The 25,281-nt window shown below is 40.0% G+C and overlaps 1 protein-coding gene across 2 annotated transcripts; it reads left to right on the forward strand.

Moving 5' to 3' along the window:
• The first annotated feature begins 1,693 nt into the window (after positions 1-1,693).
• DSEL (dermatan sulfate epimerase like) lies at positions 1,694-22,378 on the forward strand. Of its 2 annotated transcripts, XR_012498713.1 has the most exons (3): positions 1,694-1,832; positions 2,637-14,674; positions 14,898-22,378. XR_012498713.1 is itself a non-coding variant. In XM_019729340.2 (2 exons), the coding sequence occupies exon 2, from the start codon at positions 3,526-3,528 to the stop codon at positions 7,162-7,164; it is 3,639 nt and encodes a 1,212-aa protein (XP_019584899.2). In that variant the 5' UTR covers positions 1,694-1,832; positions 2,637-3,525; the 3' UTR covers positions 7,165-22,378. The 2 variants fall into 2 exon arrangements, 1 of the variants encoding a protein (XP_019584899.2); XM_019729340.2 differs by having other exon boundaries at positions 2,637-22,378.
• Positions 22,379-25,281: the final 2,903 nt, after the last annotated feature.

The following is a 25,281-nucleotide window of genomic DNA, read 5'->3' on the forward strand; positions in this document are numbered from 1 at the left end:
ATAGTAAGCACAAAACAAATGATCTAAGGGTTGGACATAGATACACATCAGAGTGCTGGAGTAATTTGTTCTGGCTAGGGAAACCTAGGAGGTATTTACAGGGGAATTTAAGCGTCTGAGATAAGAGTAGGATAATTAAGAGAATTTCAATAGTCAGAAAAATTTCAGATTGTAAGTGGGGGTGGTTGGGCAAAAGATGCTATGCAGTAAAGAATGGGATAAGCATAGTTACGAAAATGCCAAAGAAAACCTGGCCTTTTGGTTTGGGGTGGGATTCCCGAGGGGACAAAATATAGGAGTGAGGAGGAGGTAGGGGCCACTTTTCGCTTCCAAGGTGAATTATTTTAAATGAATTCTGTTAGCATTGGTCTACTGTTTGGTTTTACTGGGAAGTGACCTAAGCAAGACGCTCATTTTTACCATTAAATGGGTATTTTTATCATACCCCACATTTGTTCATTTTACGAAAATGGGACGTAGCAGGACATTGAAGGCATCACCAGTCTCCACCTGAGGGATGGACTTGTTCGTTTGCATCGCTTCATATTTCACTGTATTCCTTCCAATTATTTGTGATAGTTGAGGTCAGAGCTTGGGCTGGCTCATGCGGACGTGTAACCTATCAGTGAGTTCAATAGGCTGCGTACAACAGCATTCACAGCTGTTCTAGGATTTCCAAACCCTGGGAGTGCAACATGTGTCACGGTACCGGAGGCACACTGTTTTCTCGCCGTGGGTCTTTACTGAAGTCCACTTTCCATTTTTTTTCTTTTTTCTTTTTTTAATAAGACAGAGATTCCTTCCGCTGTTTGTCCCATACCTTCCCATATTTATTCCGCCAGAGAAAGTGCTTCTATCCATAAAGCTGATAAGCCTTTTTTCTGTTTTCACCTGATCTCCAGCATCCGTGCTCCTGAATTCATTCTCATATCACTCTGGCATACTGATGTTGCTTTTCTAAACGACAGGCACCTCAGCCAGACTGCCTCTCATTCCTTCCCTCCGCAGCCCTTGCGTTTCCTTAAGGGTGATCCCTGACTTCCCACAGCCTCATCCCGCCGCTTTTCCCATTTGTCATCAAGCCCAGCACCCCTTCCATCCTCCTCCCACCTCCGTTCTGTCACAGCGGTCCTCCCCACCATCACCAAAAGGGAAAGAGCAGACCTTGGCCCGCGGGCGAGGTCTTCAGACACTCCCACTCCCAAATGTCCCCCTCCTGTCCCAGAGCGCGCGACCGCCGCTGCAGCCCGGAGCCAGCGCGCCCGACACCCGCGTGGTGAGGCTCGGGGATTGCGGGGCTCCGCCCGGCCCCGCCCCTTTCTGGTTCCCGCCCCGCCCCCTGCCCGGCTGCCCCCGTCAGCCTGTCTCTCTGCCCCCGCCCCCCGCCCCGATGCCCCGCCCCGGCCCCGCCCCCGCCTCGTTCCCGCTCCTCCCCCGGCCCGCGTCCCCGTGTCTCGCTCTCCTCCGGCAGCGCGGCCGGAGCTGGCACCGAGGAACGGCGGCGGCGGCATCGCGGCTTGGGGACGCCGGCGCTCCGCTGGACACGGCGTCCCTGAGAGCGCCTGCCGCGCGCGGATCGGCCTCCCGCGGGCCCGGGCGGCCGGGGAACGTCCGGCGTCCCCCCGGGGCGGGCGTGTCCGTGCTGCGCGGGGCGGGGGCCGAGCGCGGGGCCGCAGCCTGTTGGAGCTTGTGGGGCTCCGGGCTGGGGGAGCGGGTCACCGTGCGGGCGCCCGCCGGCCCGGCTTCCTGTGCAGAGGACTTTTCTCGAACTCTCCGCCTCTGCATCACTGGGGCCCAACGCTGCCAGGAGACCCTGTCCGGATCTGTCGAAGGTAAGTGGACGTGGCCATGTAGGGGTCTCTTGTCCCCAAACCACAGCCAGAGTTCGGGGGTGGGGACTGGAGCATGGGGGCGGCATGTTCGTAGGAAGCGCACTGAAAAAATGCAACAGGCGGGGCGGATCAGGAAACTCCTAGCGTTACTGTTCCCACAGAGAGGAGACTTGTCCAAGACTGAAACTTGGGCAGGTTCTGCAAATCCGAAGACGGGCAGAGGCGAAGCTGCTCCGTAAGTCTGGGTCTGAGCTCCCTCTGGTGGCTCCTTGTAAGGATGGGGAAGGAGGCTACAGGTGAGAGATGGGAGCCCAACTGCCTTTCGTTGCTCCCACACATTGTCGTGATTTCTCCTTTGACGAAAGTGACTGGTCTTAGCTCCCTCTTGCAAAGATTCCATGAAAGCTAAATGCTTCAGCCGGAATCAGAAAAGGTCCTTTCAACTTTGCTGTTTGTCCCCGAGCCCTTTGTGACCAAAAGAACGAGAATGATAGCAGGACTCATCTCTGTGTTAAGGGTATTTGAATAAAAATATTTTCAGTGACGAAAGCAATAAATAAATACTGTTGGGAAAGTTAGATCTTGTAGCTGCTTGTCATCTGCCACTATTCATTGTTAGCCTAATGTGTGTACATTTAAAAGTATAAAGAAAAAAAAGAATCACTTGAGCTAACTTAGATTATACATAATAGATTTTATTGTGATTCTGAAATGTCTGTCAAGTAGGACATTTAATTCATCAGTTTATATCCACTCCCAGCATACCTGTAGCCTCAGAGAATTTCTTTTTTTCCTCCCTGCCAGAAAGGAGTGTCATGAGAAAGGAACAGAAAAGAGACGTCGTTCTTGGTGAAAGGGGAGTTTGCTTTCCCAGTTGGTGGTTACTTCATGACCGGAAGAGAAGCACCTAGGTGGCTGAAGAGATTAGATTTTTCTAGCTGTGCAGATGAAGCTGATAAAAGAAGACATGGACGTGCTTTCTCTGGGTCATAGTAGGCTGATGAGTAAGAAAGGCTGAAAAAGACAGATTTGGAATGAGGGCAGGAATTTTGAGTTTTTTGAAACTAAGGAGGACTGTGCCCACTGTTGAGGCTGTTTTTCTCCCAAAATGGAAGAAGAAAAAATTCTGAAAGCAAGAAGTGTAAAAAGTTGAGAGGAATAACAACCGAGCCCACTCCAAGAATTTTAGTCCTCGTCACCTTCTCTGGGCAAACACACACAAGGGCATCAGACATGTTTGGTGATCACACTGCAGGGGATGGTGTCCTGTGCGAGGAATGACTTCTTCATTTGGATTTTGGAGTGCTTTTTCTTTTCTGTACAATGTGTGTGTTGACTCTTCCTGTTAGATAGATTTATGCAAAGGAAATAAATCCTGAATTCATAGTATATTTGACTCACTATAGCAGTGTTCGCTGTGTGATATGGAAAAACTAGACTTTTTAACATTCCTTGAAGTTTTATTGGAAGCAAAACTGTGCCAGGGAAATAGATACACAGTGTAAGTTTTCTCTTTTTGGCAACTGCACTTGCTTTGAATGAGCCGAATGTCAGCTGGATTTCACAGCATAAGCGATTTATAGTCTTTGTTTTATCAAGGCCTTAAATGTATGTTTTATACAAAGCAGCTGGGAAACACATTGAACACTCTGTTTGACATGAATGCATAAGGAAAGGAAATCCCCGATGGATCATGGCGTTAATGTTTACAGGACATTTCTTATTTTTAGCATTAGTGATGTTTGCTTTCTCTACTTTTGAGGAATCTGTAAGCAATTACTCTGACTGGGCAGTTTTCACAGATGATCTAGATCAATTTAAGACGCAGAAGGTGCAAGATTTCAGACCCAGCCAAAAGCTGAAGAAAAGTATGCTTCATCCAAGTTTATATTTTGATGCCGGAGAAATCCAAGCAATGAGACAAAAGTCTCGCACAAGCCATTTGCATCTTTTTAGAGCGATCAGAAGTGCAGTGACAGTGATGCTGTCCAACCCGACATACTACCTACCTCCACCCAAGCATGCTGATTTTGCTGCCAAGTGGAATGAAATTTACGGGAACAATCTGCCTCCTTTAGCACTGTACTGTTTGTTATGCCCAGAAGACAAAGTTGCCTTTGAATTTGCCTTGGAATATATGGACCGGATGGTTGGCTACAAAGACTGGCTAGTTGAGAACGCTCCAGGGGATGAGGTCCCAGTTGGCCATTCCTTAACAGGTTTTGCCACTGCCTTTGACTTTTTGTATAACTTATTAGATGATGCTCGAAGACAAAAATACCTGGAAAAAATATGGGTGATTACTGAGGAAATGTATGAGTATTCCAAGGTCCGCTCATGGGGCAAACAGCTTCTCCATAACCACCAAGCTACTAATATGATAGCATTACTCACTGGGGCCTTGGTGACGGGGGTGGAGAGAGGATCTGAAGTAAATTTATGGAAACAGGTCGTGGTAGATGTGATGGAAAAGACGATGTTTCTGTTGAATCATATTGTCGATGGCTCTTTGGATGAAGGTGTGGCCTATGGAAGCTACACAGCTAAATCAGTCACACAGTATGTTTTTCTGGCCCAGCGCCATTTTAATATCAACAACTTGGATAATAACTGGTTAAAAATGCACTTTTGGTTCTATTACGCTACCCTTTTACCAGGCTTTCAAAGAACTGTGGGGATAGCAGATTCCAACTATAATTGGTTTTATGGTCCAGAGAGCCAGTTGGTTTTTTTGGATAAGTTCATCTTAAAGAATGGAGCGGGAAATTGGTTAGCTCAGCAAATTAGAAGGCACCGACCTAAAGACGGCCCGATGGTCCCCTCCACTGCCCAGAGGTGGAGTACTCTTCACACTGAATTCATCTGGTATGATCCCCAGCTCACCCCACAGCCTCCTTCTGAATATGGTACTGCAAAAATGCACATGTTCCCTAACTGGGGTGTTGTCACTTACGGGGCTGGGTTACCAAATACACAGACCAACACCTTTGTGTCCTTTAAATCTGGGAAGCTAGGGGGTCGAGCTGTGTATGACATAGTTCATTTTCAGCCATACTCCTGGATCGATGGGTGGAGAAGCTTTAACCCAGGACATGAACATCCAGACCAGAACTCATTCACTTTTGCCCCCAACGGGCAAGTATTTGTGTCCGAAGCTCTCTATGGACCCAAGCTGAGCCACCTGAACAACGTACTGGTGTTTGCCCCATCGCCCACAAGCCAGTGTAACAAGCCCTGGGAAGGTCAGCTGGGAGAATGTGCACAGTGGCTCAAGTGGACCAGTGAGGAGGTTGGTGACGCAGCAGGGGAAATCATTACTGCCTCTCAGCATGGGGAAATGATATTTGTGAGTGGGGAGGCAGCCTCTGCCTACTCTTCAGCCATGAAGCTGAAAAGCGTGTATCGCGCGCTGCTTCTCTTAAACTCGCAGACTTTGTTAGTGGTTGATCACATTGAGAGGCAAGACGATTCCCCAATAAAATCTGTCAGTGCCTTCTTTCACAACCTGGATATTGATTTTAAGTACATCCCATACAGGTTTATGAACAGGTATAATGGTGCCATGATGGACGTGTGGGATGCACACTACAAAATGTTTTGGTTTGATCACCGTGGCAGCAGCCCCGCTGCTAGTATACAGGAAGCAGAGCAAGCCGCTGAGTTTAAGAAGCGGTGGACTCAATTTGTGAATGTTACGTTTCCGATGGAGTCCACACTCACAAGGATCGCGTATGTCTTTTATGGGCCGTATGTCAATGTTTCCAGCTGCAGATTTACTGATGATTCCAACTCTGGACTTCAGATTTCACTCAATGTCAATAATACTGAACACGTTGTTTCCATTGTCACTGACTATCATAACCTGAACACGAGATTCAACTACCTGGGATTTGGTGGCTTTGCCCATGTGGCAGGTCAGGGCCAAATAACCCGATTTGGTTTGGGCACTCAAGCAATAGCAAAGCCCATGAGACGTGATAGAGTTATTTTTCCCTTTGGATTTAAATTTAATATAGCGATTGGGTTGATTTTGTGCATTAGCTTGTTGATTTTAACTTTTCAGTGGCGGTTTTACCTTTCTTTTAGAAAGCTGATGCGATGGATCCTAATACTTGTTATTGCCTTGTGGTTTATTGAGCTGCTGGATGTATGGAGCACTTGTACTCAGCCCATCTGTGCGAAATGGGCAAGGATGGAGGCTGAGCCAAGTGCTGAGTCTTTGTCTCCCCAAGGGCACCGCGTCGATCTTCCCGATGTCGTCATTACCTCACTTCCTGGTTCAGGAGCTGAAATTCTCAAACAACTTTTTTTCAACAGTAGTGATTTTCTCTACATCAGGGTTCCCACAGCCTACATGGATATCCCTGACACTGAACTTGAAATCGACTCGTTTGTAGACGCCTGTGAATGGAAGGCAGCTGATATCCGTAGTGTGCGTTTCCGTTTGCTGCGAGGCTGGTTGCAGTCTTTGGTCCACGACACAAAGCTGCATTTGCAAAACATTCATCTGCATGAACCCAGTCGGGGCAGACTGGCCCAATATTTTACAGTGAATAAGGACAAAAAAAGAAAATTGAAAAGGAGAGAGTCTTTGCCAGAACAAAGAAGTAGAATGAAAGGCACCTTTGACAGAGATGCTGAATATATCCGGGCTCTGAGGAGACACCTGGTTTACTATCCTAGTGCCCGGCCTGTACTCAGTTTGAGCAGTGGGAGTTGGACCTTAAAGCTTCATTTTTTCCAGGAAGTCTTGGGCGCTTCGCTGAGGGCGCTGTACATAGTACGGGACCCTCGGGCATGGATTTATTCATTGCTGTACAGTAGCAAACCAAGTCTGTACTCTCTGAAGAATGTACCGGGGCACTTAGCCAAACTGTTTCAAGTAGATGGAGGGAAAGGCCGATGTAGCTCGAATGACGGCTATGCTCCTGAATATGAATCGTTAAGGAAAGAATTATCGAAATCCAAGTCGGATGCGGTCTCCCTGTTGGCTCATTTGTGGCTGGCAAACACAGAAGCAGCCCTGAGAGTAAACGCGGATTTGCTGCCGACCAGCTACCAGCTGATCAAGTTTGAAGACATTGTGCATTTTCCTCAGAAAACCACGGAAAGGATTTTTGCCTTTCTCGGAATTCCTTTGTCTCCTGCTAGTTTAAACCAAATATTGTTTGCCACCTCCACAAATCTTTTCTATCTTCCCTACGAAGGGGAAATATCACCAAGTAACACTAATGTTTGGAAACAAAACTTGCCTAGAGATGAAATTAGCCTGATTGAAAACATCTGTTGGACACTGATGGCCCGTCTAGGATATCCAAAGTTTATGGACTAAATGCTGCCGGTCAGCAGAGATTTGCACTAATACTCCCAGCCCAGTTTGTGGCCATGAATCAGAAGAGTGTGTTTATTCTCGTACTGCGTGTGTGTGTGTGTGTGTGTGTGTGAGTTACTTGCACAGAGATTATTTTAAAAGTAGGCACCATATTTGGCCTAGCAGGATTAATCTTTATGTCAACCCTCTTCCTTACCTTTGTTTCTGAATTTTTGTCCTGCTAAAATATTTCCACTACAGAGGTGTAGATGAAGTTATATTGTGGTCAGGGGAGGTAGGGAGGTTTTAAAGGTGTTTGTCTAACTCTCTCCTTCATCTGCAACTCTGCTGATCTGTCTTGGAACCTCAAACACTGCTAAAGGCCTTGCCATTGTTGATTTACCCAAGCATCCCTTCCTTTCGAGATGGACTACAAACATTCTTCTAACACATTTACCCTACACAAAAAAAGAAAAAAATCCTTTACCGTGTATCATGTTCAGCGATATCACTGGGGAAATAGTGAAAGCTCCTATCAGAACTCAGAACTATAGGATTCCTTCTGTAAAATACACAGGGGAATCCAGAGGGATTTTTTTTTTTTTTTTCAGGAACTGTTACTTACCTGAAACCCCTCCTTCAAGTTTTCTACTTTGAAGTAATAAGAAGTCAGTTTTTGAATAATCTGGATGCCAAGGGCTGGTGGAGACATTTTCGACCTGCTTGTCAGTTTAAAACTCTTTTTTTGCTTCGAAGCTACAGCTGCTCACCTTCACACCACTCCTACTCTGTCCTTTCTGTCACTGCCGTGCAAAACAATCCATAGTTACTAATTGCTAAACTCCCAATATTTGTGGGGATTTTTATCCCCCCCATGATTCAGTTTGCATGAAAGCCTGACACAGATGTAGAATCCAATTTCTTTTTGTGGAACTATCACTGTATGACTCAAAGGAAGCACTGCCCCTTCTGCCAGTATTTTTTTAGCCTGGAATCAGAATTGGAAAACTGCCTGACTTATCTTGCCTCCCTTTGAATGAGACTGCCACAGACTGCCAGTGTCTGCAAAAGTCGAATGCAAATGGGAGATGATGTCAGAGGCATCTGTTTCCTTTACCATCTGCATCTTATTATAAATGTAGTCACAAAATGTGGTTCATTTTCTTTTGGTAGGCTCTGAAATCAAAATGCTACCCCATTAAAAGCCAGTGGAGTAATTACAGTGTATTGGATGAAAACCATTAGGCAGTGTCGGGACTTGATGAAAATCTCTGTACAGATTGCTGTCTTCCTGATGTTTCAAACTGTCGTTCCCCCAAGCTCTCTAACACTTGGGAGTCTGTCATTCTGACCTAGATAAAAGTGGTTCTCTCTCAGTAGTTTGTTATTGTGTCAAAATGTGCCTCCAGAGTGATAAAGCTATGGATATGTTACATTCCAGTTAAACCTAACTTGGCCGTCATTATTTTTTCCCCATTCTGGTGTGAATACAGATTGCTCCTCCTCCCCCTATATTTACTGCTTCACAGAACTCTCACTGCTTTCTAACAGTGTCAAAATGAATGAAAATCATATTAATATAGGTTGAGAGGGCAACTGAACACCTGAATCTACACTGTTAATTTTCAAGGAAGATTCTTCCCATCTCGGTTATCAACAAGAATGTACAATTGCTTTGTGGGTGATAACACTATTTCCATTGTTGGTCAGAGTCTTCGTGTTTGCTTTCAATTCCCAGGATGTGTGATCTTGAATGAGATCCAATAAAAAGGCTTTGGGGTGGCAGAATATTACATCTGATCAAGGTAAGAATTGGAAATGTGTGCAGCAGGTAACCAAGAAGAAAGCAGGAGTTTTCCCACTGCCTCTCTTTTAAAATTGTACAGAAACACGCCCACAGGCAGAAAAGAGCCGGGCTGAGTATGTGGAGGAACTGGGGGGAGAGGTAGGGAATATAAAAACCTAGCAGTTCTGTGAATGAATATGGGGACGTATTATTATTATTGACAGCTGCAGATAGGGACACGCTTAACAAAATGATCTTCACAGGGTGTCCTAACTTGCACCCACACGTAGCAAAATCAAATTTCTGTCTCTGCTTCCCCACTGCCACCCCAAGGGAAAGTTTGCCGGAGGAGAGGACCTATTTGCAAATCCCTCTGTGAGATGTGTTTTCCGTGGGTGATGAATGTCACAGCCACCACACATGCACGAGTCTGTCACACTTGGGACCCCCTCCCATCATCTCAGTAGCTAAGGTGACTGACTCTCCCCAAACATCCAGTTCCTGTATCTTAGGGTATTATCCTAGGAAAAAATCGAATAGACTTCACTTATTTTTATTCTTATCTTGAAAATAAAACAATTATCAGGATGTGACACTTTCAAAGGAAACACTTATAAAATGTCTGTGAAATCAATCCCGTTCTTCATTAACTTCCCCAAACTTAGACCCAATTGGGATAAAAGCTTCTGTTAAAATATGAGCATTTAAATCTTGAGACTTTCAAAGTACATGGTAATTTTGCGGATGAAATTAATACAAGTAAATATACTGGTAGTAATCTGGTGAAATAATGCAGATTACTCACGATGAAATAGGCCATATCCAGAGTTGAATTTACTGTAATGAAAATTCCAGGAAGGATAGGAAATGGGAGAATCTATTCAGGACGAGGAAGATAAATCTATAAATATGTTATAATTTATAGAAACCTAGAGAGGAACACATTTTAAGGAGATGATACAAGAATCACACACATTAGTCCTAGACACCATGCATTAGACATTTGATTAGCTGGTTTATTAGAAGAATTAGTAAATACCAGACAAGAATGGGATAATTATGTCAAATCCCCAAGGCATGGCAGAAGACCCACCCTCAGCAAATATATTCAAAGAAAGAACCTGTCCACACACACTGGTATGTTTTGAAATGCTACCCCTCCTCTCCCACACTCACTTTTGATTGTCGTCGTTCATCAACAGAGGTTTGATGCATTCAAAACAGAACCTAGACATTCTTGATGTATAAAGTATATCACATTCAATTGAGTAGATATTAAGAGCAGTTCTTAAATTGCTATGTTTGATTGGCTTGATTAACCGATAATTAGAAGAATATTCACTGATTAACTTAGGGAAAGCTTAATAGAAGGCAATATGTTCTAGAGGTAAGAAAGCTGAGTATTTTAAGACCTATCAAGGAAGGGAGCTTAATATTCTAAGATATATCGAAGAATTTAATATGTGAGCTATTTACTGCTTATTTTAATGACCAAAAATATGTTTACTATATTTAAACAGCTGCTAAGGCCATTTATTTTTTCAGTACTTGACTAGTATCATTTCCCTTCACATTGGAAGAAAAATCCAAATAATATTTTAAGAACTTAATGAGTAATTTTTTTTTTTGCACAAAAGATAGGAACTTCAATAAATGCTAACATTCTCTAACTTGTAAATACTTGAGCTATAATTTATATGAGCTTATGTTATGTTTAGTCTCCAAACATGTCTAATTGATTCTGTTTCTAAAGATGGGTTCAACTAAGGCTTCCAAACCATGGAGTTTTTTGTTTTTTTTTCTTTAACACTTTCTAGTTAGGCCACAAAGAAACCATATACTGACAATCATAACCTAGTTTATTGGAACTATATGTATAACAAGACTCCTCTATCCATAAATAAATACAAATCTGAAAGCAACTTGGCTGTGGTTGGGAGAATTTGTAACAGCCCTCTACTTTAGGTTTTGGGTGACTGTGCTAGGATTTTGTGTGGAGCCCAGAAGGCAGAAGATGGGGAATGTGGGACAAGATGAATATTGACGCGCAGTCTCACAATTGCAGCCACTAAACTTCCACCCTCCAGGGCTGGATAAGGCTTGCCTCTGCTGCCCTAATTTAACTTCAAGTCTTGTCCCTGACATACACTCAGTCAATTTTATTCTCCTACGTACATCGTCCCCTCTCACTAAATGGCAAGAACACCCCGTACTACTGATACGTACTGGGCTCTCCGTCTGCTGCTCCTGCCACTGGTAGGTAAAGTGTCCATTCAACCCTGATAGCACTAAAAAGAGGATTCATACAGGTTGCTTGAGATATTCAAAGGAGATGGTGCATGAGGTTGGCACAGTGAAGGTTTCTTTTTGTTTTGTTTTGTTTTTTTTAAGAGAGCTATCATGAATTAGTCTCAATATATGCTACACATGAACCACAGGATTTATTGTGTCTCATTACAATGCTCATAAGAACTCTGTATGGTACTTATTTTACAGATACATTTGAAACCCTTATTATCTCTATAGGAAATGTGCTTTGGTGAAAGAATTTTGAGCAGATTTACAATTCATCCATCAATTCACTTACTCACCATACTTTTGGGGTATTTTGAGGTATTGATTAGCGTGAAGGAAGAACAAAAATTGGTTGACTATGACCTTTCCCTGTGAGGTATTGGCAATCTCTCTAGAGATGGCAAAATGAATAGGAATTGATCAAGAAGACCAAGGAGGGGGATGGCAGCTAGTGATTACGGCTGCACAAATGGTGCCGGGAAGCGTTATGTGTTCTGTAATAGACATGGTTTATGTATTTATTTCTGAAGTGGTGGTTATGAGATAAGGGAGAAGTTTACCAGGTTAGAGGGAGTTTTTGGTAAATTTGGGTAGAGATCACATATTATTTCCTTAATTAGGTTTTGGCCCTATAGTTGTCATAGTATGTCCTATCAATTTCCAAAAAAGAAATGCAAGTAGAACAAAATCACTGACACTTGCTGTCTCCCTTGCCCACTCACAACTACCCCAGCACATTTCTAACAAAGAAACTTGGTCTCTAATTGAATATCAACGGGCCTGAAGAGCAGGTGGTCTGAGTGGTGAGTTGGTGGGTATGCTGGTCATTGTTAACGATGCCCGGAAGAGGGAAAGCCCTCCTTCACCCGGGCTCCCGCTGGCCAACAGCACCTCCTCTCCGTCCCTTCCAGATGCACACCGCCAGGCACAGCTATGAGCAGTGGGAATGCGATGGCGAGCGGAACACACATGAGCCCGACCTCCAAGGACCTGAGCATCTAGTGGGGACTGTGAAGGAACAGGTCCACAGCCGCATGTCACGGTGGCCCCAGCACAAAGGGCCACCACCAAGTGCTAGTGAATCCTTTTGTCAAATCTGCGATTCACAAATACTTCATTAGAATTCATTTTAGGAAAATAAGGATCTGTTGTTCTCTTCCTGACCTTGTAGATAATACCAGAAGGAAGGAAAGGAAGGAGAGAGGGAGGACCAGTGGGAAAGAGAGAAGGAAAGAAGGGCGGCTAGGAGGATGGAAAAAGAAACTGGGAATCTACATCTGAACACAGATAGGAAAATACACAGGGTAACCATTCCTGCAACAATTGTGTTAATGATTGTATGAAGTACTTGAGCATCTCTTTGAAATTTAGTGTAGTTAATACTTGGGGAAGAGGATAAATTATAATCTGAGCACATCTTCGTAGTACATTGCAATTGCTTTCTGTTTTCTTTAAACTATTTCTGTAGTTCTCTGACTCTCTTGAGATGAAGTGTAATATTTTTTTTGTTGTTGTTGAATTTCACCTAAGTGTCTCAGGTTTTCAAATTTCATAGGTATATGGTGTTCTCCCATTTGTCTCCCTCTCTCCAAACTTGGGATATGTACACTGTTCTTAATGATGTAAAGGTTCATGCACATGTGACATCCATTCCTCTTTTTGGAAACCAGTTCAGCTCCCATCACTCACTTTCTCATTTAGTAAATGAGCAACATGTAATCTCTAATCCCTGCATTAAAATCTGGCACCCTTCTATGAACGATGCATGAGACACTTCTTACCTTGTTCATTGTATAATGCAAATAATGCTCTAACCCCTGTTGTACTACAATGAAAGATTACTGTCCAATTTTATTGGTATTTACTGTTTTCTTAATATTTATGTAGTCATTTATCCCTCTGCCTCGTTCCGAAAGATTAATTTTGTTGTAGATTTGTTTAAAGTTCCTGGAATTTTAAAGTATGGCTATTTTACCTATCTTAATCCATTTTAATTTGAGGCCTTAATATGATATTTCACAAAACTTTAAAGGGGGATTTATTTATATGTATGAGAACACATAATACAACCAAGAAATGAAACTGCTTTCCTAAGATACCCATGAAAAGACGAATATAAAGAATGCAGTTAATAAAAGTTAACTGCACACAAACAAAATCGGTTTTTACTCTTCATTTTCAAACACCAAACCGAGTGCCCTAGCTAATTCAATGTTAACTAGAACACAGCATGCTTGCAGTTGGCATATGTGCACCAATGAACTTGGGGTTATTTCTCCCTAGAGTTACCAAAATAAACTGAAATATACAAACACTCAGTTATTACTTTATCTTTTACCCCACATTATCTTTAAACTATCAAAATATCCCACTGTTAAGCACAAGCAGAAAGATACATGCTGTGTACACACTTACAAACTTGGCAGAATTCTATCACCCCAAGAGGCATATGGTTTTCTCTGTAATCAACAGACTGCACTGAGGGGGGAGGGGTGGGGGTAGAGGAGCCTTGTTTGTACCTTCACAAGCCTTGTTTGTACCTTTTCCCCATTTCCTTGCTTAATTCGAAAGAGGATATTTCTATTAAAACGTTTTATTTACAACACTTTTATATATTATATGAGCTTTCAAATTAGAAAAAAAAACAATGCAAATGCTCAGGTCATTAGATACCGAGCATGAGATCCTAGGCAAGTTTCTTCGTTTTAAATCTTCATTTTCTCATCTGTAAAACTCAGAGTTGATGCAAGAATTAAATAAAGTAGTGAGAAAATTAATAGAACAGTATTTGTTTCCTTTGTGTGATCACCTCCCATTTTCTAGTCTTAATGAAATATATGTACAGAGAGAGAGGTGTTTCCTTTGATTCTGTTATTATATGTGATGCAATGAGAAGATACTGAAAAAGTTTTCACATAATTTGAGCATACATAGTTAAGATATATAGACAGACAGACCTATATATGACAGACCTCTTTTAGTTTTTAATGTATTGTGTTGTACAAATATGAACAGTTAACAATTATACAATTAATATATTACTTTGGAAATACTTTTTATGTACATATTTTCAGAAAAAAATTATTCAAACATTCACTTCAACTTCAAAGTCTTCATCAATTCAAGAGCCATGTTTTGAGTTGTTTTCAGAGCATATTGTTCTACTTCTGAGTTTTACTGAGACAGAGAACTTTTTGAAGTATGATGCTGTTACTCAAAATTTTATTCTATGTTACAAGTGCCATTTGAAAAACATTAAACATAACTTTATGTTCATACCTTCATTCAGGAGATATATAATTGTGATTTCTATATTGTAACTATTATATTTTGCCTATTTTAATTTCTCCACTTATGAACTATGCATAACAGCTGAGCATGTGGAAGAGTATGTGTGAACATGACATTTTCTCTGCTGGCTGTGGTGGAGCAAGTGGAAACTGATCAGAGGTAGAATATGCAAATTATATATATGTGTATATATGACAGTTGTTCACTTTCATGCAATACATAACAGGATTATAGCAACATAAAATGATCTAATCTATATAGAATATTTTTTTCTGTTAATTCGCATGTCATTCACACATATAATTTGGGTTGGGGTAAAAGTACCTTATCCTCTGGTTGGCGCTTTGTAAGTTTGGATGCTCTCTCTTTTCCATGGCTGTAGATTGGGACCCAGGAGTAAATTCCAGAGGCTCCAGCCAGAAAGTCAGCCTTCCTGCGAAGAATGCCAGAGAGCATGTACCTCTGCATTGGGACCAAGCGCCCTAGACCTATGATAGGAGGGTGCACACAGAGAGGGATTCCTTCTCTGTGGTTGGTTTCTCCTAGATATTGCTGTCCTCACCCTTGCTGTGGTTCACTGTATGCAGATTAGAAAACACTATTGCGTTGCTCCTTGCATATGCCTGCTCTGCTGTCCCCATTTATCAAATTGTAGGTATTATGGATATGCAACATATGTTACATTAATGTGTTGACACTGAAAAGATGTGGGGACCCTTTCTGGGAAATGAGAAGCCCTCCTCTGTGATATTGTTAAGTTTCTGTGACGAGAGGTGGGATTTAGTGTCAGAATTCATATACTGTACTCACACACTGTACTATATGGTGAAGAGCATAAAAGAGATGCACTCTATTAATAAAATGGACACGAGTATACCTACCATCTACTCCGAGAAATGCCCAATAACAGAAGCTAAGCCTTCCGTGTGACCTATTACTATCACATGCTTCTGTTACCACCAACTACCGCAGAGATAATGTTTATCCTGGATTTTGTGCTTACCCTTCCCTAGCTTTTTTTTATAGCTCCAGCACTAGTCTCTCTCCTTATCAACATATTGTAGATATTTGCATGTTTTTAAACTTTATGTAAACCGTAACGTACTGCATGTATTCTTATGCAACTTGCTTTTCTTTGTCCAAGATTTTGTCCAATGCATGTTGATGCTTGAAGGTGGAGATCACTTATTTTCAACATGGTAATGTTCCATGATATACATATGCCATTATCTGAGCATAACGTATTTTATCTTTTATCCTGTTGATGGATTTGGGGAATAGTTCTAATTTTTGCAAATTCAAACTTTATATAAAAAATTCTCATATATGTTCTATAAGGCACATATACAAGAATCTTGTCATTGTCTTTTTTACACCCAGAAAGTTCCCACCAACCCCCACCCCAGCCAAGTTCCTGGTACGTGAGTATACCGGTATATATCCTGGGCTAAAAGCATATCCTCAACTATTCTAGACAACGCCAAATTACTATTTTTCCAGATTGCCCATACAAATTGCCATTATAGACAAGTTCCAGTTGCTCCACATTTTCTCTTGTATTTGTCATTCTTAGACTTAATATTTTATACATGAACACAGTAGTCCTTGTTTTTTTCCATTTGTGTGTCTTTTGTGAAATGAAATTCATGTCTTGTATCCATTTCTTATTGAGTTCAATTTGTTTCTTATCAATTCATTGAAGTTTTCCATATATTATTAATCATAATAATACTAGTCCTTTTCTGGTTATATGTATTGTGAGTAACTGTTTGACTTATAGTTTTATGATCTTTGTACTATCACTTTTGTGATACACAGGTGTCCTTAATTTGAATGTAAGCAAATATTTCAGTGTTTTCTTTTATTATTTATAGTGTGTGTTTTTTTTGGGGGGGGGTCTTATTAAAGAATCTTTCCCAAAGTCTTGGCACTAGAAACATTCTCCTCTATTTTTGGCTAAGCATTTTAATTTCTTTTTTTTTTAATTGGTTGTCTGTTGCTGCATATCAAAATTACCACAAACTTAATGGCTTAAGACAACAGGCATTTATTATCTCGCAGTTTCTGTGGGTCAGGAATCCATGATTTAACTGGGTCCTCTGTGCGGGGTGTTTCACAAGGCTGCACAGATTGCTGGCTGGCACTGGGATCTCATCTGACACCTAGAAAAGCATCTGCTTTCCAAGCTCAGTGGTTGTTGGCAGGATTCAATTCTTTGTGGGTTGGTGGACTAAAAGTCCTCGTTCTTTTCTGGCTATTGGCTGGAGACCACTCTCAGTCACTTGCCATGTGGGCTTCTCCATGTGGCAGTTTAGGTCATGAAAGCCAGGATGGGAGGGAATCGGTAGAGAAAGTGCTAACAATGTAGCGTAGCCACCGGAGTGACACTGATCAGCTTGGGTTAGAAGCAAGTCACAGGTCCCAGCCCACCCAAGGGGAAGGGATTTCATAAGGGCATGAATACCAGGAGGTGTAGTGATTGGGGTCATTGCAGAGTCTTATTGCCCACAGATTTTGTCTTTATATTTAAATATTTAATCGCTTTATATTAATTGTGTTGATTCTGAGATATAGATCTCAGAATATATATAATATATACATATGTGTATATGTGTATATATATAATATATATATATATATTTTCTTTTTTTCCCTGTATGACTAACCTGTTATCCTGGACTGAAAAGATTGAAAACCCTTTTCTTTCTCACTGCTCTCCGATGCTATGTTTACATGTCAGGTCCTTATATTTTGTGTGAGTCTATTTCTGAGCTCTCTACTTTATTCCACTGGCAAATTTGATTATACCAATGACAATGCCACACTTTCGTAATTACTATAGTCTTTTTGTTAGCTTTGAAATCTGGCATGGCAAGTAGGTTTATTGTCTTTTTTCTCACGTTGTCTTAGATTTTCTTAAGTTTTGTTCTTCCATTCATATTTTAGACTTAGTTTTCAGTTTCTCAAAGCAAACAAAGAACAATACATGTTAATTGTAAATGCATTGCATCAATTTTGGGAGAATTGACCTGTTTACATTAATCAGTCCCTATTCATGAGCATGATATGTCTCTCCTTTTATATATTACTTGTTAATCCTTTGATAGATTTAAGTCTGAGCACTTTATATATATTGTTATTACAGTGAATGACATTTATTTTAATTATATGTTCTAACTGATGCTGGCATATATAATAGAAAATGCAATGGATTTTTATGTTTTTTATATTGTATCAGGGACCTCATTAATTCCTCTTACTAGTTTAATAATTTACATGTAAATTCTTTGGAGATACTAATATAGATGGTTTTGCAATCTGTAATTAATGATCATTGTATTGCTTACATTCATGCATAATGAGATGTATTCATTGCTTTTGCTGCATTTATTGTGATAATCATATATTTCTTTGCCTTTATCTGTTAATGTGAAAATATTATTATCTGTAGTATATGAAAATATATTTTTTCTTTGAGATTAAACCAAACTTGATTTGCTATGATAAAACTAGCCTGAGAATGAGTCATTATATTTGTATATGTTGCTGGATTGAGTTTGTTAATAATTAAGATGTTACCATCAACATTTGTAATTGTGATTTTCTTATACTGTACTGGTCTCATTTGGAAGTCAACATAGCTTTTACATAAAATAAGTTGAGGATGTTTTATTTTTATATTCTTATATTCTTTAGAAGAATTTGCATGAGATTGAAATGATCTAATACTAGAACGTTTGTTACAACTCATTTTTAAAACCAAGCGACTATTGTGTTTTCTTTGCAGGAATATTTTGACTACATATGCAATTTTATTTAATGGTTATAGGCTTATTTTATTTAGCTCACATATTTTTTTTTTTTTTTTGAAGCCTATTTTGGCAACTTATGCTTTTAAAGAATTTGTGCTTTTCTTTTATTTTTTCACATTTATTGACCTAAATTTGTTCAATATGCATTCTGCTGCCTCTCTTATCCCCTCCACCCCATACACACACACTGGTTTTTTTTTCCATCCCTAATATTGAGTATGTATGTCTTCTTCTTGTTCTTGATGGCTTTTAGCTGGTGGACATTGACCAAAATAATAATAATAATAATAATAATAATAATAATAATGGGCCATATAATTAAATTACCTTTTATGTAAGTCTTTTCAAAGCTAACTTTTAACTTATTTTCCCGTTATTCCTATCTACTATTTTACAGTTATTTGTTATTGCGTAACTTTGGCTCCTGGCCTTACATATTTGATTCATTCAATTTTATTGATTTTCTCTGATTTGCTATTGTTGTTTTTGTAGCTTTAATTATATGGCCTATTATTTTTTTGTCCATGTCCACCACCAAAACCCACCAGGAACAAACTGAATTTACTGTTTTTTTATAGTAAGAGGGATTTAAAAAGTATAACTTTGCTCTAAATTAGCTGCTGTCAGAAAGTGGGGGTAATTCTAAGATTGGGTATCTGAATAAATCTTATCTAGAAGGAGAGAAGAGTAGAGAGAGGCTGAATCTCTATTTGGTAAAGAAGTAGCCATCACTCATTAGCTGGGAGAGAGGGATGTGAAGTATTCTGTGGTTTGGAAAGTGTTTATGTTTTTTTCTGTATCCCAACATGATTAGGGAGTGGTCGTGCTTTTGTCTGCATGCATCACAGTCACAGAGTGGCTTTGTTCTTTCAAATTTGTTATGTTTAGCAGGAGGACACCAGGCCTGGCTGAGGGCAGCAGGCCAGTTCCGGGATGTCAGGAGCTGTTTTGTTTGTTTTGCTTTCCAGTCTCATGTTAAAATACTTATTCTTTCTACTATGTTCATTTAGAGCTATCAGTTTACTTCTAAAACTACGTTACTTGTATTGACACATTTTAATATATAGTTTTTTCCATTATTCCTTCTAAGTTTTTTCTGAATTCCAGTATGATCTCTGATCTGAGTGTGCGTATTAATTTGTGTATTTATAGTGTAGAGTTTCTCTATGTTATCTCCTGTTGTCACTTTTTATCTTCAATATGTTGCATTCAGAAACTATGGACGGTATGGCACCAATTTTGTGAAATGTAAGACTCTCTGCCTGGATATGGACTGGTATCTGATAAATTTTCATAAACGCTCCATTTGTTCTGTAAGATAATCGATATTTTCCACTTGTTGGGTATGATGTTCTAAAAATGCCTGCTGGAACTAGCTTAACAAATTTGTTATTCAAAACGCTGTATCCATATGAGTGTTTTCCTAATCTTTCAATGACTATAAAACGTATATGTCATTAGATACATATGCATGTTATTAGGGGCATATAATCTAGTATTTGTTGTAAATTTTATCAATTTCATGAGCCTTTATGTAATGACCCTCTTTATTTCTAGCATTGCTTTTGGATTAAAAAAAATGTTTAAATTATATTAGATAATACAAATTTTCCCTTTAGTATTCTCTTTGTTTAGTATTATTTTCAAACATTTTTTTGTCCTTTTGTTTTTAGAATACACATCTTGTAAATAGAATATAGCTGAATTTTTATTCATATCCTAACAATCATTGTCATTTATTATCCAGAGTGTTTAATCTATTTATAGTCATTGTGATTATTGATATGTTTGGATTTACGTATAATAGTATGTACTTTCTGTTTATTTTAAGTTGGTGCAAAAGTAATTGCAGTTTTTGCAATTGTTTCTAACCTTTGAAACCACAATTTCTTTTGCACCAACCTAATATCTTTACTTATTATGTTCCTTTTTAATTTTCTCTTTTCTTAAGTGATGTTGAAATGATTGTCCCTTCCTCCCTTTTATTAGTTTAGAAGCAATGCATCCTATTTCTATTATTTTGAGGCTTATTATAGAAAAATCAAAAGTGAAGATTACTATTTTATACACCCTATATTTGTTTATGTTTATCCATGTTTACTTTTTTCTTTCTAATCCATCAAGCTCTTCAAGCCTTTCTCTTTTTGTTTCTGTTTTTTTCTATTTTATTAATAGAAAAGTATATATTAATATGTTCTCACTTTTTATTTGCCTAAAATATGCTTTTTTGATATTCATTTTTGCAAAGTAAGTTTTCTGTGCATACAGTTCTAGGTTAACAGCACTTTGAATGTAGTATTCTACTTATCTCTGTGGCTTCTTCTGTTTGCTTTGTGACATAGCTAGCAAGGTCAGTGCCCGAGAATAAATCTTGTGGAAGAGTTGTTGGTGGCTGAGGGGAGAAAAGAAGGTATAAAATTGTCATCTAGGAGAGTGAAGGCATACAGCGGATGGGAAGGGAAATGTCGCTTTGTCCAGAGTCCACAGGGTTCCCTTGCTGTTCATGGCTCTGTGTTTAAACTAAGAGACCCTGTTGCTCCGAGCTTTGTTGAGCTGCACCATGAATGTATGGAAAAAACAGAAAGTTGGAATGACCAGACTGAGATGACAGTAGCAAAGAGTGTGAGATGAGGTTGAATGGGGGGGACTGATTGCAGAGAGGAAAGAGGCTTATGAGGAAATGAGACGTAGGAGACTCAGTTATGAAGGATTTTAGGTTCTGGTGGCATCACAGACTGTGGACGTACCACTGGTGAGATAGGACACGATGCTCTGAGGACGGGATCATGGAATTGAGATTTTTGAGCTATTGAATTTACTGCTAATCATTTAATCTAGAGCAGCAGTTCTAAAATGTGATTTTTTTCCCCCCTTGGGAATACTTTGCACTCTGAAAAATTATTGAATGCTCACAAAACTTTGTTTTATGTGTGTGATGTCAGTATTTAACATATCCAAAATTAGAACTGAAGATTTCTTAAATGTTCATTTATAGGTTTATTTTAAAATGGCAGCAGTAAACCCATGGCAGCATGATACGTCCTAGCATCATTCTTAGATAAAAACTATATTTTCTAACAGAAAAATAACTATATTTCTTCCCAAAGGGTGAGAGAGTGTTACCATTTTACATTTTTACAAATCTCACAAATACTTGGCTTATTAGAAAAAGCTGGATTTTCATATCTGCTTCTGGATCACATACTATGCTTAGCTTCAGGAAAACTCCACCGTACACTTGTGAATGAGTGAGAGTTAAAAAGACACATTTCTTCGTGTTACTATGAAAATATATATATATATTTTTTTACCCCACAGACCCTCTGAATGTGTCTCAGGGCACCCAGGGATGCATGGAGCAAATATTCAGCGTCACTGGTCCGGTATATGATAGAGCAAGTGACTGAATAAAGATGTCTGCGTATTTGAGATGACACCAAGAAACATAAGAGCCCAGAATGTTGGAAGAAACATCCATGCATAAGGTGGTCAAAAGGTATCTCACCTATCTGGTATAATTATGAAATTAAAAGAGAATTGAAAATAAGATTTAAACTATTAATTCTGGAATTGTTGCAAGCAAACTAGGGCATTTGATGGATATCGAAAATACAAATAATGACAGGAGAAGTGTTGAGAGGATAACAGTGAGTCAGGAGGTGGACTCTTTAGGAGGAAGTGAAGTGGAGGGCCACTCTGGTGGGTGACGGATGAATGGCACAGTCAACATGCTGGGTGCTTTGGGGGAGGAGGCACGATAACTATCTAGAAGGTGAAAACAAAGCCCAAGGCACCTCCTCCACCTGGTAAACCACTCAGAAGGAAATCGAAGAGAGCACAGCCAGCACATGAACGAGGTTTAAAGAAGCAATGCCCTCCAGGGTAAGTAAGCCATGTCACAGCAGGAACAAGAGAAGAAAAGCGAGGTCCAGAGAAGAAGTTGAGGGTGGAGAGGATTGTCCTAGCTGAATACCTGAGGGCACATGGTGAATTGGAAGGTTAAAAATGTGCAATTTATAATTAAACCCAGCCAAAATGTTGGTTCTCTGTATATATACTTAGTTATTCTAACAACAAACTGGATTGAAAATGTTTTATCATCTGTCACATTGCCCTCCGGGTACTATTCATCGGGTTTCCATTTGACTGCCCTCCTGTGATACTTCAGTAACCTTGAAGTAAAACTCATATCCCAGGATACACTCCTTCCCAGCTTCTTCCTGAGAAAACTCCTAGATGAAAGAAAAACATCTTCCAAACACTTTGGAAGGTTTTTGATATGCTAACGATAGCTATTCACAGCATAGGGACTGTTCACAGGCCTATTGGATACACAGGCCTATTCAAACAGACTTGTCAAACAAGCTACCTTGAAAGTCCTCTCTCACTTTCTGTAAAGAACAGGGACACCTAATGCAAAAGAAGAGGGTGGATCCCAGGTCTCAACATTAACTTTGCCTCTTTGGTTTCCTAGTTGATTTTTTTTTTAATCATTCATAGTAATGAAAAGTTACTTCTAAATTGAATAATTTAGAGATGTCATGATATATACATCCTTTCCTGAGCATAAATTATTATTGACTAAATGATATGTTGCCCAGATTCTTCAGTCAAGATAAACCTCAGTTACTTGCTATTGGTGATTATACCTCTCACAGTCCCTGATCTGTTGTTTTATAAAGCATTGTAGTATTTTTAGGTATGAACATGAGGCTGTGAAAACCAGATTGAACTTTTGCAACTAGCAGCAAACGTATTTATGTTTTTTTCTTAATTGAATGAAACTGGTTTTGTACTATAAGTCAGTGAGAGAAGGTGGTGGCCTTTGGTGGCAGCTATGACACCAGAACCAGGTGTTCTGGCTCTGGCTCCAGCTCTAGTTCTGTCAAAGGAGCCGCCACCAGCCTCTGCTTCATGCACCTGAGTTTCTTCTCACGCTGGGCAATTTCAGCCTGTGAAGCAGCAGGCCACTTAGAATAGAAAGCTCGTCACCCAGATTTGTGTCCCAAGCCTCAGCTACAGCACATGACAAGTCAGTCCTCAAAGAGACAGGTCGTTGCTGAGTTCAATCCCTCTCACAGGAAGAACAAGTAATAGCAATCCATAGACAAGACACTGTCCTGAAAATCCCAGAATGCAGGGGTGAGGCTGAAGCACCCCCTAGACTCCAGAGACCAAGGAGGACAACAATGGGAGGGTGAGAGGAGTGCATTGCCCGTCCCTAAGACTGGCACCTCGCTGAACCAGGATGCCGCCCCTAGGCTCAGAGGCTCTCCAGTGGAAAAAGCCCCAGGTGCATTTCCAGCTTCCCCAGCATTGTGAGACACTTCCCAGGAGGCCCAGTTGGTCGTGTCTCGTGGGGATCACTGAAAGACTCTGTGGGGCTCGACAACTGGAGAGCAGATAGAGGGAGAACAGTGACCAGTGCTCAGGGCACCACATTCCTGCTGGCAGCAGTCCCTAAGTGGAGACCCCAGCCAGCGGCTCTGTCCATCTGCTGAGCCAAACCGATCCATAGAAATCAATAACAGGAGGAAAGCTGGAAAGTTCACACATATGTGGACAGGGACACACTTCTGAAATAATAATTGATGAAATAAGAACTCAAAAGGGATGTAAGAAATACCTTGAGACAAAAGAAAATGGAACACGACACGTGAAAACTTATGGGACGCACCAAAAGCATTTCTACAGGAGAAGGTTAGAGCCATTCGTGCCCACATTAAGAAAAAAGAAGGCTCTCAAATAAACAACCTAACATCACATCTCGAGGAAATAGACAAAGAAGAATAAAGTAAGCCCGAATTTAGCAGAAGGAAGCCAAAATAATAATTAGTGCAGAAATAATAGGCTCGAAAATAGTAAAACAACGGAAAAGACTGACAAAATTAAGAGTTCATTCTTTGAAAAGTAATTAAAACTGACAAACCTTTAGCTAGACTTACCAAGGGAAAAAAAGAATGCCAGTAAATAGAAGCAGAAATGAAAGAGAGATTACAATTGATACCACTTAAATACAAAGCACTATAAATCACTACTATAAACAATTATATGCCTACAAAATGGATAACCTAGACGAACTAGATATATTTCTAGAAACATACGACCTACTAAGACTGAATCATATAGAAATATAAAATCTGAGCGGACCAATAATGAGTAAAAAGATTGAATCAGTAATCAAAAACTTCACACACAAAGAAAAGCCCATGACCAGATGGTTTCACTGATGAATTCTACCAAACATTTAAAGAAAAGTTAACAACAATCCTTCTCAAACTCTTCCACAAAATAGAAGAGGAGGGAACACTCCCAAGCTAATTTTACAAGGTTAGCATTACCCTGATACCCATGTTAATTTTTTGTTGTTGTTAGAATTTGGGGGAATTTCATCCTCTTAATGACAATGTACATATACGTCCAATTCAAGTCTCCAGATTTTTCTTTTTTTTTTTTAAGGAACAACTAGAAAAGAGGATTCTTTCCTCTTTTCTGAAATAACGCCAGTGAGTTTGGTGAAGTGCAAGACTTCCGTTCGGTTTCTCTAAATTTTTGTCCGGATTTCTGCATGGCATATGCAATTGGTCAAAACCATTTATTCTCCCTTGATTTTGTGTGTAGTGCTTTAGTTATTACTCCCAGCTTGCTGCCACCTACAAATCTTAAAGCCATACTCTTTTTCTGTCTTCCTCTTGGTTATTAAGTTTTTAACAAGATGGCTAAGAGCCAACACACTATAGGGCTTTGCTACAGACAACCCCACTTTGTAGTTTTATATGTATTAACCTTCTTTGGGCCTCTAGCTATAATGTAAGTTGATTTTTATGTGAAAAACTATTAATCTTCCTTTGGCTACTTCTCCTTATCTTTAACGTGGAGTGGATATTGCAGGAGTGTCTCAGAATCTGTGGTAAGGGACAATTTTGGTTTTTAATTTCCAATTGTCAGTGTTAC

Source organism: Rhinolophus sinicus, linkage group LG09 (genome assembly GCF_036562045.2).
Source record: "Rhinolophus sinicus isolate RSC01 linkage group LG09, ASM3656204v1, whole genome shotgun sequence".
Classification (NCBI taxonomy): Eukaryota; Metazoa; Chordata; class Mammalia; order Chiroptera; family Rhinolophidae; genus Rhinolophus; species Rhinolophus sinicus.